The sequence below is a fragment of the Martes martes genome, assembly GCF_963455335.1.
Source record: "Martes martes genome assembly, chromosome: X".
In the NCBI taxonomy this organism is placed as follows: Eukaryota; Metazoa; Chordata; class Mammalia; order Carnivora; family Mustelidae; genus Martes; species Martes martes.
Window position 1 is genome coordinate 19,015,512 of NC_137897.1, and position 17,320 is coordinate 19,032,831.

The following is a 17,320-nucleotide window of genomic DNA, read 5'->3' on the forward strand; positions in this document are numbered from 1 at the left end:
GCAGAGATGCCACTGACAATAGAAAATAGTCACTTTTGGGGCGCCTGGGTGGCTCGGTGGGTTAAAGCCTCTGCCTTCGGCTCAGGTCATGATCCCGGGGTCCTGGGATCGAGCCCCCGTATCAGGCTCTCTGCTCAGCAGGGAGCCTGCTTCTCCCCACCTCTGCCTGCCTCTCTGCCTGCTTGTGATCTCTGTCAGATAAATAAATAAAATCCTTTTAAAAAAAGGGAAAATAATCAGTTTTGCCTAGAGATTTAAAAGTTCCAGCCCCTAAATCAACTTTTCTTAGGCAATTGAGCTTAAGGAATTTAGAATGAGCATCATTAACAACCATATATCTTATTCCTATCCCACCTCCTTCCCAGAGGACTTGAGGTGACTTCAAAAAAAAAAATTTGTAAGTTTAATAGTTGCAAGATCTGGGCTGAGGGAGGAAATAGGGGTTTCGACAAAGGTCAGAAGCAAAATGAGCATACAAGAACACCTAGCCCAGTTCTCTACACTTCGGGTAGGTCACAAAAATGACTTGAAGCTCTCAGCTGTCGAAGCAAAGAGAAAGACAAAATACTGTCCGTAAGCGAAAAACAAAATAGCTACGGAGGAGCAGCACAGCACTTCCTGATGCGTGGAGGGTGTCACAGAGACAAACACAAAACCCAGGATGGTCTTGGGACTGGTCTTGGGACTGGGATTCCTCCCTGCTGGATCCAAGGGCACGATCTAGAACATGGAGACCAGGGCTTTCTAATGTGAGACGGGCAAGACAATCCAGTCCTGTAAGGGACCCAGTCCCTTACAGACTACAGTGGCATGCAATGATAAACGTGAGAAGCCTTTTCAAATTTCTCTCATTCAGCAAACAAAAGCCAAAGGTCTCATACCACTGCAGAAACACCAGCTCTTCCATGCCACAGTGAAAGGGGGAATGTGTGTGGGGGAAAAAAAGTGATGTCAAACTAAAATGCTTTGTCAGTCAAATATATTCAGGAGACATACAGAAAACATTGCTGCAGACTGGAAGAAACAAGCATTAGAACAAATTATGCAGTGTGGGAGGTTTGCTATACAGTAGGATGGAAGTACAGATATTTCTAACATGTCGCAGCCGGAGGTATTTGCTAGATCCTATTTCAATAATAAACCCCCCCCTTTTTTTTCTGAGCCGCTAAAGGAAAGATGTTCCAAAGAAGATTTTCCAAAGAAAGATATTCTGAAGATGATTGATTGTACAAAGCAGATGATTCTTTAATTAAAAACAATATTTTAGGAGCACCTGGGTAGCTCAGTCGCTTAAGCGTCTGTCTTCAACTCAGGTCATGATCCCGGAGCCCTGGGATCGAGCCCCGCATTGGGTTCCCTGCTCAGGGGGAGCCTGTTTCTCCCTTCCCCTCTGTACTTACCCGTGCCTGCTTGTGCTCACTCTCTCACTGTCTCTTGATGTCTCAAATAAATAAATAAAATCTTTTAAAAAAACAATATTTTATAGGAAAACAAAACATGTAAGTTTACCTACCAATGAAGCAACAGCATTGCTGTTAGACCCCCAATTCCTACCAATTTAAGAAATACCTCTCTGTCTTCTTTTCAATACCCTTCCTCCATTTGGTCTCTAAATTCTGTTCCTCAGGATTCCATCGTGGAAGACTGGGAGGTAATGCAGATCCATTTAACCAGATCTCATACAGAGACAGGCAGATACAGGGAGGATTCCTTTAGCTTTAATTAAGGCTCTTCTATTTTTCTGCCCTTAAGAAAACCTCATAGGATAGTTCGGGGTCAGTCATTTCCTAAAATTTGCCCTAAGCAGCATTATCCCGAGACACTCTTGCTGGCTAACCAGTTTTACCCACTTCCTTCTGAGTCTGGAAACGGACTGTGAGGTCTGGCCATTGTTATAAAACACATATAGATTGGACACCATGGTTTTTAATTCACAAATAACCCGACTAGGGCTAGACTTGTCCTAGAAGTAAGTTCCAAGGCTTTCCTACGTTCTCTTTGGGGCTGGGTACTGACCCCTGGAGCACAGTCCAGCTCTGCTAATGGCCAAGAGCTGTAATCGTAGGCAGGAGCTGATACTATTCCTTAGAATGTTATCTGCGAGGTCCCCAGAATTGTCTGGAAATGGGCAATCGGTTGTAGAGTGTACCTTCTCTGTTCCTGTGGTTGGAATATCTTTCAACTTTGTATTGAAGAACAATACACGTACAGAAACTTGCACCTGGGGCACCTGGGTGGCTCAGTGGGTTAAGCCTCTGCCTTTGGCTCAGGTTGTGATCTCAGAGTCCTGGGATCGAGCCCCACATCGGGCTCTCTGCTCAGCAGGGAGCCTGCTCCCCACCCCCCTCCGCCTGCCTCTCTGCCTACTTGTGATCTCTGTCTGTGAAATAAATAAAATAAAATCTTAAAAAAAAAAAAGAAACGTGCACCTATCCTAAGGGTGTAACACTGAACTGTCACAAAATGAACGTAGGTAGCACCCAGATCAAGTAACTGACCAAAGCCAGCATCCGTCCTGAGCTCCTCCTGCTGTCCTGACTTCTAAACTCACAGACTGGTGTGCCTACTTTTAAAATTCTTAATAGATCATGAAAATATGTGGTGTGTATTCTCTTGCATCTGTCTTCTTTCATTCAATATTATGTTTGTGAGATTTATCTGTATTTTTGCAGGTGGTTTTGGATTCTCCTTTCTCATTGCTGTGGAGCATTTCATTGCGTGAAAATACAACAATTCATCCATTCTACTTCCCCTGGGGATTTGGGTCATTTCCAGTTGGAGTTACTATGAATTATGCTGCTGAGATCATCCTAATACTCGTCTTTTGTAGCCAACTTTACTAGAAGACTTGCCAGGTCAAAAATATTTACTTCGAATTTCTCAATTTACTACCAAGAGCCTAGCCATCTAAATTGTTTCCATTCCTGGTCCTGAAGGCAGACCATGTGATACAGGACAGCGAAACACAGCATTTCTCAAAATGTACGTGGGGACCCTGGGTGGCTCAGTGGGTTAAGCCTCTGCCTTCAGCTCAGGTCATGATCTCAGGGTCCTGGGATCGAGCCCCGCATTGGGCTCTTCGCTCGGCAGGGAGCCTGCTTCCTCCTCTCTCTGCCTGCTGCTCTGCCTATTTTGATCTCTTTCTCTCTCTCTCTTTCTGTCAAATAAATAAATAAAATCTTTTTTAAAAAGTGTACGCAAGAACCTCTTGCTTCCGACTCACGTGGAAGCATGAGTAGGTGATTCTCTGCTCACTGATGTTGGGGAGCTGGGTGTGGTGGAAATGGGGGCTTTAGAAGTTAGACAAAACTCATTTTAAGGGTGCCTGGGTGGCTCAGTCGTTAAGTGGCTGCCTTCGGCTCAGGTCATGATCCCAGGATCCTGGGATCGAGCCTTGCCCTGGGCTCCCTCCTCGGCAGGAAGCCTGCTTCTCCCTCTCCCACTCCCCCTGCTTGTGTTCCCTCTCTCGCTATCTCTCCCTCTCTGTCAAATAAATAAATAAAATCTAAAAAAAACAAAAAAACAAACACTCACTTTAAAGCCCAGCTTTCTCCGTTAGTACTTGACCTTTGGGGAATTACTTAATTCTTGGTTTCCTTATTTATCACACAGGGAGCAGTAATTCTTCCTTCACAGTCTGCAGCCCGGTTAGACAAGGGAACATAGAGAGGGCTCCCGTCACCGGTACCTAACAGTGTACACTACTCCCCCACTTGCCCCCAGAGGACAATGAGGGAGACCCCTAGTCTTCAGCCCAGTATAGAACAATTCCCTTGTACCTAAATAACGCGGAGGTCTGAGAGAATTCAGTATCACGTGACTGGGCCTGCGGTCACTATCAGGCACACCAAAGATGAGCCCAGAAGCCTGCATGTACGAGGAACAGGATCTCGACATCATTCACGATGCTTCTATGAACCCATTATTATTATTGTTATTCTTCTTAAATGCCCGCTTAAAGAGACATCAGCACGCCATTACATGGATGTCAGGTTCAACGCGCATGAATTCCTAAGTGGAAAACAAAAACACCAAGTCAGAGACTTGGGCAGGAGAGCAGAGAGGATATGAAAATGAAGCCGGCTGGCTGGGCCGGCCCCATGTGGCCCGGCACATTATTACACAGGCGTACACTAACCGGGCTTGCGGCTTTATTTTCTAATCACTGTGTTTTCAAGTGTGCCTTCAAGATTGTTGAGTGTTCAACTGTCTCTTTATCCCCAAGCAGGGTCAGCTTCCCCAGCCTCCCATACAACCTGTCTCATGCTGGGATAAAGAGGAAGGTAGAAATGTTAAAACAATAATGCTATGGTCTGAGGCCGGCAACGGGTAATCAGATCCTAGCAAGGTAGAGGCTGTTACCTGGGAGATTATTGTAAGAAAATAGGCGTAGCTTGCAATGACTTGGTTTGCCCCTATCTTTCTTGCTTTCTCCTTTTCATCTCGCCCCCAGCCATCAAAGGGAATAAATCTTTTTCCTACTTTTTTTTTTTTTTAACCAAGGGGCACCGAGAAGCTTTGTGTGGGCATGAGCGAAAGATTCAAGAGTTTCATGCCTATGGCCTGAGCCACCTTGGACTTTAGCCAGAAGCAGTAAGCGTAGGTGGCTAGAGAGGAGAAGGCCCCCAGCGCCCAATGCCACACTGCCGTGCCTCAGAGAAAACCCCGGATTTCGCACTTGAGTATTATGAAATCAGTCAGGAGGGTTATTGTTTGCATTGAGAAGAGATTCAACGTAGGTTTCTTTGAACAATGACTGTAATGTTCAGCATGTGATTCAGAACACGTCCAACCTTTCTGAAGAAGCAGCCGAAGAATAAAGTGGGAGACAACAGGTTTGTACAACACTAATAGGAGGTTCCAGAGCTTGTTACTCATATTTAGCCCACGTGTCCTGCCATAGATCATTCAACCTCTTTTTACCCCAAATGGAGAAAACCAAAAGCAGGGGAGGAGTGGGGTGGCCCTGACTTGTGAGAGGAACAGGAGATCGAACAGAGTGCACTGGGCTGGAGCATGTTCCATGGCTAGGGAAGCTACAGTCACCATCTTGGAGCTGGGAAGGATCATCTCTTCAGCCCGTGGTGGGTGACAGAATGGAGGTCCAGAGAGAAGCGACTGGCTTAAGCCCACACGGTAAGTCAACAACAAAACTCAAGTCCGAATGAGACTGTGGGCTCCAGCGAGCAAAGACCAGGTTGCAACATACTTGTCTCGCCAGGTCGCAGCAGTTCCGCTGTGGGCCAGCCCAGGTCCCCCCAGGAGCTCCCAATCTAGATCTGCCTTGATCTTGGGAGTTGGTATGGAGCCCCTGGAGCCATAAGGGAATGGAGCCAGTCCCTCTCACCGGAACAGCATCTCATCAGGAGCCACTCAGCCTTCCCACCCTTCCCTAGCCCCACGCCTAGCCTGGAAGCTTCTGGAGAGGAAAACCCTGGGGTTGGACCCAACTTCTCAGGCGATCCCATACTTACACTTCGGCACCCGCCAGAACCCAGCAACTAACTTCACCGCTTCCTTCACAGAGAAGACTGAAGCTATCAGATGAGAGAGGCTTCCCACATTCAATACACTCTCCCTTTAAAACTTCTTACCCAAAACATGCTTGCCAGCTTCCTCACCATCAAGTGAAAGAAGTGTCTCTTTTCCTGCTTGAAGCCAATTCTTCCACTTACACTGGAATCCACCGTCTTTAGCCCAAAGCCCGTTCCCTTCCTCATTTTCCCCCTATCGCTTTCACTTTCTCCTGTTCCCTCTATGCCATTTATATTCACGTACAAGTTACTACCATCTTACAAGAATGAGCCAACCAAAAGCCTTGGCACACTGGATGGAAGGAAAAATGGAACCAAAGGAGGATATATAGAAGGAAAAAAAGAAGAGAAAAAGGCTAGCCTCTCTCAACCCTAAATCCTGATTTATTCACCTTTGGATCCTACACATTCTATCTGCTTACCCTCTCAGGCAAGCTTCTACCTTCCCACCTTCCAAGGCCTCCTCAACTCATTGCCCTCTGGCCTCTGCTCCCGTCACATCACTGAAACATCCACCACTGACTTCTTCTTTCTAAATCCAAAGGAGACTTTTCCTCATTATCTCATTTAATCTCTCGGTTGCATTTGCTTCTACTGGACATTCCCACCACAGAACTTATCCTGCTGTTGGCCTGTCTTCTTTTCATGATCGTCTACTGGCTCTTTAAATGGTGTTCCTCAGGGTTCCATTCTGAAAAGATTCTGGGATCAAGTAGATTAATTTAACCAGATTTCACGTAGAGACAGGCAGATATAAGGAGCATTCTAATAACTTTAATTACAGCTCTTCTAATTTTCTCCTTTCTAAGAACCTGATAGCATGGCTCAGGGTCAGTTATCTTCTAGAATTACCCTATAGTAGGATTATCCTGAGGCGCTCTTGCTAGCTAACCACTTCCATTACCATTTTCTTAGTCCAAAGATTATGACTCAATTATGTTCCCATCAATTTCACTACTTCAATTCCATTTCCATCTCCTCCATGCGGACATCTCCCAGATCTCCATCTCCAGCTCAGAACTCTCTCCTGAGTTCCAAAAGCAAACACTGACTAGACGCCTCCAAGTGCAAGTCTCCATGTCATCCCCAACAGAACTCTTACAAACTACTGCCCCCTGATACTCATGCCTGAGTGCTGGTGCCCACTTGAGGAAGCCAGAAAACGGAGTCTTCCTTGATACTGGCCAACCCTCAGACTCAGTTATCAAATCCTGGGGTGTTGACCTCCGTAGTGTCTCCCATAGTCATCCTGTTCTCTCCTTCTCCACTTTCCCATCCAGAACTTCAAATTCAATATAATTCTCATTAGCCTCCTTTGGTTAGCCTCCTAACCAAAACACAAAAGCACAAAAGGGAATATCAAAAGTGTTAAATATGAAGTGAAGTGGTTTCTTCACTATGAGTAAATATATGTGTGTATGTGTGTGCCAGGCAACAGAAAATGTATTTGTCGTTGTGGCTTCTCTGAGCTCATCCTCTACAGGCCTGTGCAGGTGTCTGAGCTCCCTCTAAAGTCATCAATGGCTACTGAGCCCTTGAAACTGGCTAGTCAGAATTTAGATGTGTTTTAAGTACAACCTAGACTCCTAATTTCAGACTCGCTATAAAGAATAAAAATACCTCGTCCATTATTTTGATATTGGTGAATGTTGAAATGATAATATTTTGGATATCATAGACTAAAGAAAATGTATTATTAAAATTAATTTCACTTAGGGGCGCCTGGGTGGCTCAGTGGGTTAAAGCCTCTGCCTTCAGCTCAGGTCATGATCCCAGGGTCCTGGGATTGAGCCCCGCATCGGGCTCTCTGCTCGGCGGGGAGCCTGCTTCCTCCTCTCTCTCTGCCTGCCTCTCTGCCTACTTGTGATCTTTGTCTGTCAAATAAGTAAATCTTTAAAAAATTAAATTAAATTAATTTCACCTCTTTAAACTTATTAAACCATGGCTACTAGAAAATTGTCGATTATATTGTATTCTACTGGACAACACTGATCTAGAGGCTGGAGTGTCCCCCATACAAAGGAGACTTAAGATCCCCTCAGAAGCAGACTGATCCCTTCCATGTCCAAAACTGTTTTTGGATCAGCAAGTTGCATATTTTCTTCAAATGCAGGGATTTGTCTCAACTTGGGGGTCACGTGACGAATCTTTCCGGCTGGGAAGTACTTGAATTCAATGGATAAATTATAGTTTAAAAGTTGTGTAAAGTCCAACACATTAAAGTCAAATTTACCAAAAAAAAAAAAAAAGTCAAATTTACAAAAACAAACAAAGAACAACAACAAAAAACCCCTCTTACCAGGGCTTCCAGCATCCTGGCAGGTTTCCACATACCAAACTACTGTCTTCTGTTGTATAGGGATGATTTTCCGGGGCAGGGAGGGTGGATTACTTCTTTCATTCCTCCCACAGCCCCTGCGGTGTTGCTGTACGTGCAAGTCGCTAACCAGCTGGCTACCTGGGTCCTGCTGAGAGGGGACTGAGCTTTCTCTCAGGTACCAAAGTCCCACATCACTGAAAGCTTTAAATCCTCCGCACTGCCTGCATGAAGACACACCTGCCCTTCTCGTTGCTGTACCCGCAATCACCAAAGTGAAACGAAGAACCTCCCCATCTTTTTACTGATTTAGATTTCTCTCCTCCGTAAGGACTTCAGCATCAGGCAAATTGGGGTCGGGGGTGGGGGGGGGGTACTGGAGGGAGGGTGACAGAACAAACTTAAAAGAATGGAAGAAACCAATTCGCTGATTCCACGCTCCATACGCCTGACTGGTATCGATCTGCAAGAAACGGAAGTTGCATTTGGAGCGAGACCAACAGGAAGAGCTCTAATCATAACCTTGGGCAGAATTCCAGTTGACCAGTCAATGCCCAAGGAAACTCACGGGTTTTTTTTCCACCAACACAGTACATTAAGTATTTCCCTTTCAAAATACATGCTGCTCTGAGTGGTTAAATAGATGGTGATACTAGTAAAGGAAGCCACTGACGTCTCTGGAAATCCAGCCACCTTCCTGAGCGGTAGCGGGCACACGTCCTACCTCCCAACTGACATAATGCACCTTCTGCACAACAGCAGTCTCTTGGCTCTGCTCCATTTTGAAGTAAAGCCTGGAATGAACTCCTGCTAACGTGGCATATCGAACGAGCGCTTTTTTTATTTCCAAGGCCTTCTCAGTCGATCGGTGGTACATCCATCTTCACGGAAGTGACCACTGCAAGTTAGAATTACAACTTCCTTCCCACAACACACGGCACTCCTAGAAGAATCTGACCAAGGTCATTAACCAAATCCATAAGCAGATGGTTGCCAGGGTGGCTGGACCATGTTAGAGAGGGTTTACGGGGTATCCGCTGGGCCCAGGGGATTTGTCTAGGCACCATCTGAGAGTTGGGGAGGTATGAGGACGTTGTCCTTGCCCACAGAGAGCCCTCATCCCTCAGGACCTGGGCCTCCAAGGAGGGCTCTCACCTCATACCGCCCATGACCACTCTGCTTCTCTTCTCGGCAGACAAGCTTAGGAGTCACCTTGCATCATGTTTAAGCAAGTAAAGAGCAAAGAAGGGATAACAAGTCAAGGATCAAGAATAAGTACTTTAACAATGGAAAGAAGAGGTTTCAGAAACATCCCAAACCTGAACACCATGGTAAAGTAGTAAGGGCATTAGATTACATCCTAAGATAAAAGCTTTATTAGAAAACTTAGGTAATTTTCTGTTATTTCTTTTCTAATTTCTTTTTTTTTAAGATTTTATTTATTTATTTGACAGGGAGAGAGAGAGAGAGAGAAAGAGAGAGAGAGCACAAGTAGACAGAGCAGCAGGCAGAGGGAGAGGGAGAAGCAGGCTCTCTGCCGAGCAGGGAGCCTGATGTGGGGCCTGATCTCAGGACTCTGGGATCATGACCCAAGTTGAAGGCAGATGCTTGACCCACTGAGCCACCCAGGAGCCCGAATTTATTTTTAAAAAGATTTTATTTATTTATTTATTTATTTGAGAGAGAGAGCAGAGCAAGAGAGAGAGCATGCACAAGCAGGAGGAGAGGGACAAGCAGACTCCCCACTGGGCAGGGAGCCTGATGTGGGGCCCAATCCCAGGACCCGGAGATCATGACCTGAGCCAAAGGCAGACACTTAACCAGCTGAGCCACCCAGGAGCCCTCTTTTCTAATTTCTTTGTCAGTGTTACTTAATTCTATTTACTCCTCTCCTTTCTGACATTTTTTTTCCAAAGAAAAATAAGGCAGGTGGAAAAACTACAAGCAGTCCTTTCAGAAAAATTTCTCCTTGAACACGATTGCAATGCATCCTCAATGTCCTTATCAATTTTCTAGTTACAAGGATCTAAAATATAGATTGCTTCCAAGCCCTGCTTATTTATGCATGCCTGCTTCCCACTTCAATCCCTTAAAGGGCTATGCCAGGCTCCATATTAGAGACCAGAGATACACTGATGAATGGATAGGTTTCCAATCCACATCCCCGAAGCAAACTTTGACTCACAAGGAGGTCAGCACACTCCTTTCTGCCCTGACTGCACCTGCTAACACACCTCTGAGCACATGGTGTCCATATCAACTCGCAGACAAAGTGTCTGTTTATGTGTCAGTCTCTTCTAGAATCCCTAGGTCACAAAATGTTTGAGGACTCAGCGAGTAGTAGGTACTCGATCAACACGCGAGTTAGGATCACAACAGACAACCTTAGCTGAAGATATATAGGCAAATGCACATAGAGACAGAGTCACTGTGCACGCCTTTCCAAGTGCCAAGCTTGAAAGAGCACAGTTCATCACAAAAGGGGCATTTGTGATGAGACTGCTGAGACTTAAATAAAACTTGTACTTAGACAACGACAATCGGCACGTAAGTTCACATTCCATACTTGCAGTGAAGCTTAATGGCCCTTTATATACCCAGAAGTTTCTGTTTTGCTCTCCCCAGGTAAAGTCACAGTCTGGGGAGCCAGTGCGTGCCGCAGCGAATACAATGAGATCCATTTTGGCAACCGCTACTCTTTTTTTTTTTAAAACGTTTTATTGTTGAGTCCTGTTTCCTCTAAACCATATGAATTCCACTTTGATAACAAGTGCGAAATGGAGCCTGTCCGAGGGGATATATCTGTTGTGTCTTTCATGAACTTTAAGTAACTTTGGAACTCATCAGCCACATGGGCTAATGGCTACAGCGCAGTAACCCACACGTGATTCTGAGCAACATGGGTGGGAGCTGGGAGAAACAGAGAATTTATCCAATCTGAAATGTGAAGGTATTAGCAAAGCCAAAGATCAACAGGAACTACTAAAAACCATAAAAAGAAATTCTACTTAAGATTTTCACTTGTCACTCTCTCCGTCAACAAATTTTCTTACTAAGTAGGTAGCATGTACGTTATTCAAGTCAAATCATTAGCAAAGGAAGGTCGTGTTCCGAAGTGTACAACTAAATTTAGAATATACCCCTACAGTGATAAAGTTGGCTGAGAAAAGGTGATTCTAAAAATTGAGTAAGGGTTTATAAATTGGCTACAGCCCATATTTAAGCAGCAAAATTTCAGTAGACCATAATGATGGACAACATGGAAAGTTTTCATCAAAGGTACATGGAAGCCATCGCTTTCACAGTTCGACTTTTGGACACACACACTCCTACTTTAAGTTAGACCTTCATAAAAGATGGGAAGGGAATGTACCCCACTCTAGAGTGTGCTGCAGGGAAACTTGGCAGGTTTCCACTTGGCGGGTGTAGACCTCTGGGTTCATACCTCAGCTCTAACCCTTGGAAGCAACGTGACTCTGGGGGAAGTCGCTTACCCGCTCTGAACCTCAGTTTTCTCATTTCTAGAACAGCAGGGACGTGGAGGTGTAACACTGCCAGGTTTTCAGGGTTCTTTAGAGTCATGTCCAGGATGAGATGTTACAAGTCAGAGTGCAAAGTACTTCAACGGTCTTCCTTCTCTTGATTTCCTCTGCTGACCCTCTCGGGGCAGAAGCAACCAAGGGGCAGAATAGTTAAAAGGCGAAAAAGGAAGGAAAAGAGGTGGGCAGGAGAGACAAATGCACAAGCTGGAACCGATGCTGTCTCTCTCTCCTCTGCCCTTTACCTGTTGGGAGGGTATGTGATGCAAATTTGGACACCAGAGATTATGTGTGCGTGCGTGTGTGTGACACACACACCCCATTCTGTAAGTGGCTTGGGTGCTGGAGAGAAGTTTATGTTAAACTGCCCGAAGAAAATATATTTTATAAAATAAAAAGAGTGAAAAGCCCATAGCACTTTAGTATAAATTTGTTTTCATGTTTTGGGAAGTTGTTCTAAGCCTGCCTTTGAACCTTTGTAACGTTTATGAAGAAACAGCAGTTGCATGGTGGGCCAGCCTTGGAATCTGAGCCCTCATTCAGGGAGTTGAAAGAAAATGCTACATCACTAAATACTTTTAAAAACCTCTTCCCAGGGTCAAACTCCATAGCCAATCAAAACATGGCACCTCTTAACTGGGGGAATTGCTACAAAAAGGATAGCTCTAACTAGCTGCCACTTGGACTTGAGGGTGCAAAGGGAGGTCTCTCCCAAGTTTCCCAAGACTTCGGGCCACAGAGAACCCACCCCCCCATCTGGTGTTTTTGATTCCTTGAGGATATACGCTGAGGTGGTTGAGAACCATCTTCCACGCCTGCTTAAATAATCATACCCAGTGGCTGAGAAACGGATCAAATTTGGGATACCAGTCACTGAGACGGAAGGAAGCTCTGAGTGCCCCGTCTCCACACTTTCGTTATTAAAGGCATACAAGCCCTTTCTAAGTAGTCAATGTAGCTTCCCCTGGGTTCCCACTACCTGAAGACAAACCGTCCCCGCACGGTCTGGAAATGTTCGGATTCATTTAAAAGGCGCCTTATTTCTGAATACATCACTGAGGGACTCTTTTACTTATTCATTTTCAAATTTTCAGACGAACGGGGAAGTTTGGCTTCCTTATCGTTTTCGTTTTTCCAAAATTGGCACTGGGCACCAAAATGAGTTGGGCACCAAATCATTTCTCAGCTAGAATTTAGAACTTAACAACGGACTCGTCTCAAGCTTTGCGAAGAGAATACCATTTTAAAAAACGCACTGTAAGATTTTTACCTTCAGACGAGAATACACCTAAAAGGAAAAAGGCCATCCCCTCCTCCCAAAGCAGAAAAACAGCATAGCCCAAGCAGCCCGTTTCCTACCCAGCCAATACAATAATGCTTTGTAAGCTGAGAGCAGCGCCCCGGTATAGAAGCTAAGTATAAACAGCTGAGAAGGATTAGGCAGTAGCTCCATTCTCATTTACATGAAAATCCTCCAAGCATCGTTTTCCTCGCCGGCTGCAGGCGCATAAGGAACTCTTTTGTGCCATAGCCAAGCATAACATTTGCATCCTTTGTCTTTACTTACCAGTCGAGGCTGTGGGCATGTGTGCTCTATTTCCTCCATGGTTTCTGAGGGAGGCTCATTGGAAAGGGATTTTGGGATACCTGTTTCTGACTCAGCATCAGTGGTAAGTACTGGCATGGCCAGCGAATGCTCCCTCCAGCTCTACACCCTCTGTGAGTCTCCTCCCAGGCAGAGAATGTTTTCTTTGTCACGTATTTTTCTCTTCTTCACCCATCCCCCTTCTTCGTCCCTTCTTTCTGTCTTCCCTGGGGGAAGAGGTTAACCCCCCGAGCCCCCCACCCGTTTCCTTCTCCGAAAAAGCCAAAAGGCAAGGCCTCAGTTTATCACTATAACAACCAGACGGCACTGGAGCGGCGGGTGCGGGATACAGTACCTCATTTGCATGGAGCGCGCTGGTTGGCTACTGTCATCATAGTACCACTCCGCCGGGGAGCGGCCGGGCCCCATTGGCTGGCCGGCCGTGCCCACGGGGCCCGAACTTGCTGCTTTTGTTTCTTCTGTTTAATTCAGTTGCAAAGGTCCCTGTCCACGCAGGGCGAGGAACCCGCGCTGCACTACCCAGATAAGATAAAACCGCTTCCTGAGGAGCCCAGGACTTCTCGACGAAGAACGTAGCAGACCTGCACTAAAGAAGGACCACATCCCTGGCATGAGTGTTTGATGTGCCATAGTCAGAATTTTGCTGAATAGGAGTCACCCTGAAGACAAATCAACATTTGGGCCCCAGCGCCCTGTGCCCTCAATTGTCGGCTAGCCTCGGAAGGCCTCTCAGGGCATTTATTGTGGGCACCTGTGTGTTCATCCCCTTGACTACAGCAAGAGCACTGACAGCCCTCGCCCGCCCCCACCCTGTCCCAGGCCTGGTGCAGCCCCAGAACCTACCCCTGGGGCTGCCCTGGGAGGAATTTTGAAGGAGGTAGATTGTCTTACAACCTGCCTCCCACCTCTGACTGCCCTCGCAGTCGCCTCCTCCCTCAGACACTTCTCTCCCTCTCCCCGCGTCTGCGTTTCCTCAATGAACTCTTGTTCCCGTTGTCTGCCTTTCAATGCACTGTCCCATTAACTGGTCTCTTATTCCTCTGCTCCCCTTTTACCAGTCGTGAGTCCCATTGCCTAAGCACCCTGCTCTCGGCCAAGAGCTCACGGCAGTCACAGAAACATTCCAGATGTGCCTTAATGTCTAAATCATCCACGAATAGTCCCATTTTAAGAGGGGTACTCTGAAGAAACACACTGAAAGAACTTACAAATCTATTCATTCTAGTGAAATATCACACTTCCGGTAACATTAATAAAACTCATGGTAACTGTTAGAATTTATTAAGCACCAGCACAGTGCTAAGTATCTTTACCCAGATTTTGTTTTATCCTCATTGGAACCCAAAGAAGTCAATCCTATTATTATCACCATTTCACAGGTGAGGAAACTGCAATTTAGAGTAATTGTTGGGACCTCAAACTCATAAGCAGAGTTGTGGGGATTAGAAGGATTTGCAGGGGACATGGGGGAGGAGCCAGGATGTAGCAAATGTAGTAGTACAGAAAAATCACCTTGGTAGGAGTCCTCTTAAGACAAGTCCCTGGGCTTCTAGATCTTTCATTTTAATATATAGCAGTTGTTTTCATCCAAGTGTGGTACAGGACCAGCAGAAGCAACATCAGCATCAGCTGGGAGCTTGTTAGAAATGCAAATTATTGGCCCCTCAAGTCCTGATTCCGTAGGTCTCGGGTGGGGCGAGCGATTGTATTTCTAACAAGTTCCCCAGAAGTGATACTAATGCTGCAGGTCCAAGGACCATACTTGGAGAGCCAGTAGTCCAAAGGGTGGAATAAAAATACTGCCCTGCCTCCCTCACGGAATTTGGGAGATCAAATAAATACCATGTGAAAGCACTTTGTAAATTAGAATGGGGTATACTAATATAAGGGGCTTCATTTTCATTACTCCTCAAATAAGCAAAGACAGCTAGCCTTAAAAAAAAGAAAAAAGGATTCTGCAGCATAGATTTACAGTTTGACAGTTACAGATCCCGGCACTTTAAATGAGAACGATGTCACTTGATGACACTGTTATTACCTGTTTAAGGAGAGCTCCAATACTGCAAGAATTCCAGTGACACTGGGTCATCTGAAAAGGGAACATCCGACCCACTTCTTACCTTTTCCTGACTGCCCTGTCTGCCCTCCTGGAAACACAAAACACCTCAAGCTGCAAGTTTAGCTCTAATAAGTCCTTCAGCTTGAAAGAGTCAAACCGTGCAATACTTTTAGGAGACTTTTCCACCACGCTGGGTGATATGGGCATGATATTGTTCATCTAATCTCAGTATTTTCTTTGCCTTACAGCAGCAGTTCTCCAAGTGTGGTCCACAAAGGAGTAGCAACAGCAGCCCTGGGGACTTGTCAGAAATTCTTACTCCCCACCCCAGATCTACTGAATCAGAAAACTCAGGCAGTGGAGACCAGGAATCTGTGTTTCAATAAAATCTCTGGGTTTTGGAGGCACTCTGCCATATGCTAAAATTTGAGAACCACTGTCTAGAGCCACACGGTCCCATTGGAAAGCCCTTAATCCCCTAAACCCCGCTGGGTTCTGGACCACTGAGCTGCCAGCTTGGTTCCTAATTGGTCCTCTAATTTCTTCGCTAGAATGGGAGGCTCACGTGTTCACCTACCCATTTAGCAGAATCCTGGGGTCTTTAGCGGGGTCCTTGCGGGAGTTATTTCAACTTGGAGGCTTTCTAATTCTATTAAGGTGATTAGCTGAGAATGACCAGTTAATTCCACAGTATGGAATTAAGTATCCCATAACCCTCTTGGGGTTATGCCAAGGGGAAGGGGTTGATTATCAAGGAATAACAGAAGGGAAGTTATTGGGGTGATGGTAGTGTTCCCTATCCTGATATGGTAACGGTTACACAAATCTATACACGTGTTAACATTGTTAAAAAACTCCATGCAAGGGGCACCTGGGTGGCTCAGTGGGTTGAGCCTCTGCCTTCGGCTCAGGTCATGATCTCAGGGTCCTGGGATGGTGTCCTACATTGGGCTCTCTGCTCAGCAGGGAGCCTGCTTCCACCTCCCCCCTTTCTGCCTGCTTCTCTGCCTACTTGTGATCTCTGTCTGCCAAATAAATAAATAAAATCTTAAAAAAAAAAAAAACTCCATGCAGGATATTTGTCAGTACATGGTAACAAGCCTTTAGAACATTCATGCCCTTTAACCTAGGAATTTTGCTTGGGAACTTATCCCCAAAGCAATACTCAGAGAAGCACTCGAATAATTGTGTACAAAGATGCTTAATGCAGAATGACTTAAAACAGGCTAAAAAAATTGACAACTCGCAGCAATAGGAGTGATGGTTAAAAACATCCATTTAGTATTATACTGTCATTAGCGGTCATGTTTTTGAAGAAAGTCTAATGCTATGGGAACATGGTAACATTATGTCAGGTGGAAAGAGCATGCCACAGAACACGATACCAAAAAAATGATCTCAATTATGGGCTATGTACATGCTTAGATAAAAGTACTGGAGGGAAATACACCAAGATGTGTGGGATTACGGGCAATTTTCACTTTTGTTTTTATATTTTCCTACCTATAACAAGTATTTAAAAGATTAGCATATATTACCCCTATAGTTAGGAAAACAGTTGTGAAGGGCTGGGTATGGGGTCAGGGTGAGGCAGATAGACGTTAGCATGCTAGCAAATACCAAGAGGCAGGGACCCAGTGAGAGGAAACGAGAAAGCTGAGAGGGACAGACAAAGCTGGCGGAGTCCTATCTTCAGTTAGTAGAAGTAGAGGGAATGTGTTGGAGGCAGGCTATTCAGAAAATCTCCAGGGAGCATTTGGGGACAGCACTCCTGAGTCTTGGACCCTCTGTAAGCAGGGCGTGGCTTCGGTGAGAACTTGTCAGATCAGTGCTGCCCCTCCCAAGCACTCTCATCTTTATTTCTACCATTTATCATGTACCCCTTACATTCTTAGCACTATGCTCCATACTTATCATGGGCTGCTTGTAAGCCCCACAACACCTAATCAGATATGATAAGTGCCCCCCCCCCACCGTTTGCAGACGAGGAAACCAAGCCATAGGGATCTTCCCATCAGCTTGGAGAGACCTACAAATGACATTCTTCCTGCCAGCATTTGTCACTTCAACAACATCAAATCATTGAAAACACCATTCCCAAAGATCTGCAGGGAAGAACTAAACTTATCTCTTCAGAGCAGAAGCTGTCTGAGCTGGATCCCCCCAGGCCTCATCACGGGCCACAACGGCCAGCAACTTTGTCTCTCTGTCCGAGGGCTTTCTCTGGCCCTGGGGGACACCCGGCCCCCTGCCCAACAGCACCAA

The 17,320-nt window shown here is 45.6% G+C and overlaps 1 protein-coding gene across 1 annotated transcript in view; it reads right to left on the reverse strand.

Moving 5' to 3' along the window:
* The window catches only part of PCYT1B (phosphate cytidylyltransferase 1B, choline), a 91,302-nt gene extending 78,001 nt beyond the window's left edge, over window positions 1-13,301 (reverse strand). Inside the window, exon 1 of the mRNA XM_080794870.1 lies at window positions 12,958-13,301. Within this exon, the coding sequence (XP_080650996.1) occupies window positions 12,958-13,074 (117 nt within the window). The 5' untranslated portion in view covers window positions 13,075-13,301. The remainder of the gene's footprint in view (window positions 1-12,957) is intronic.
* Window positions 13,302-17,320: the final 4,019 nt, after the last annotated feature.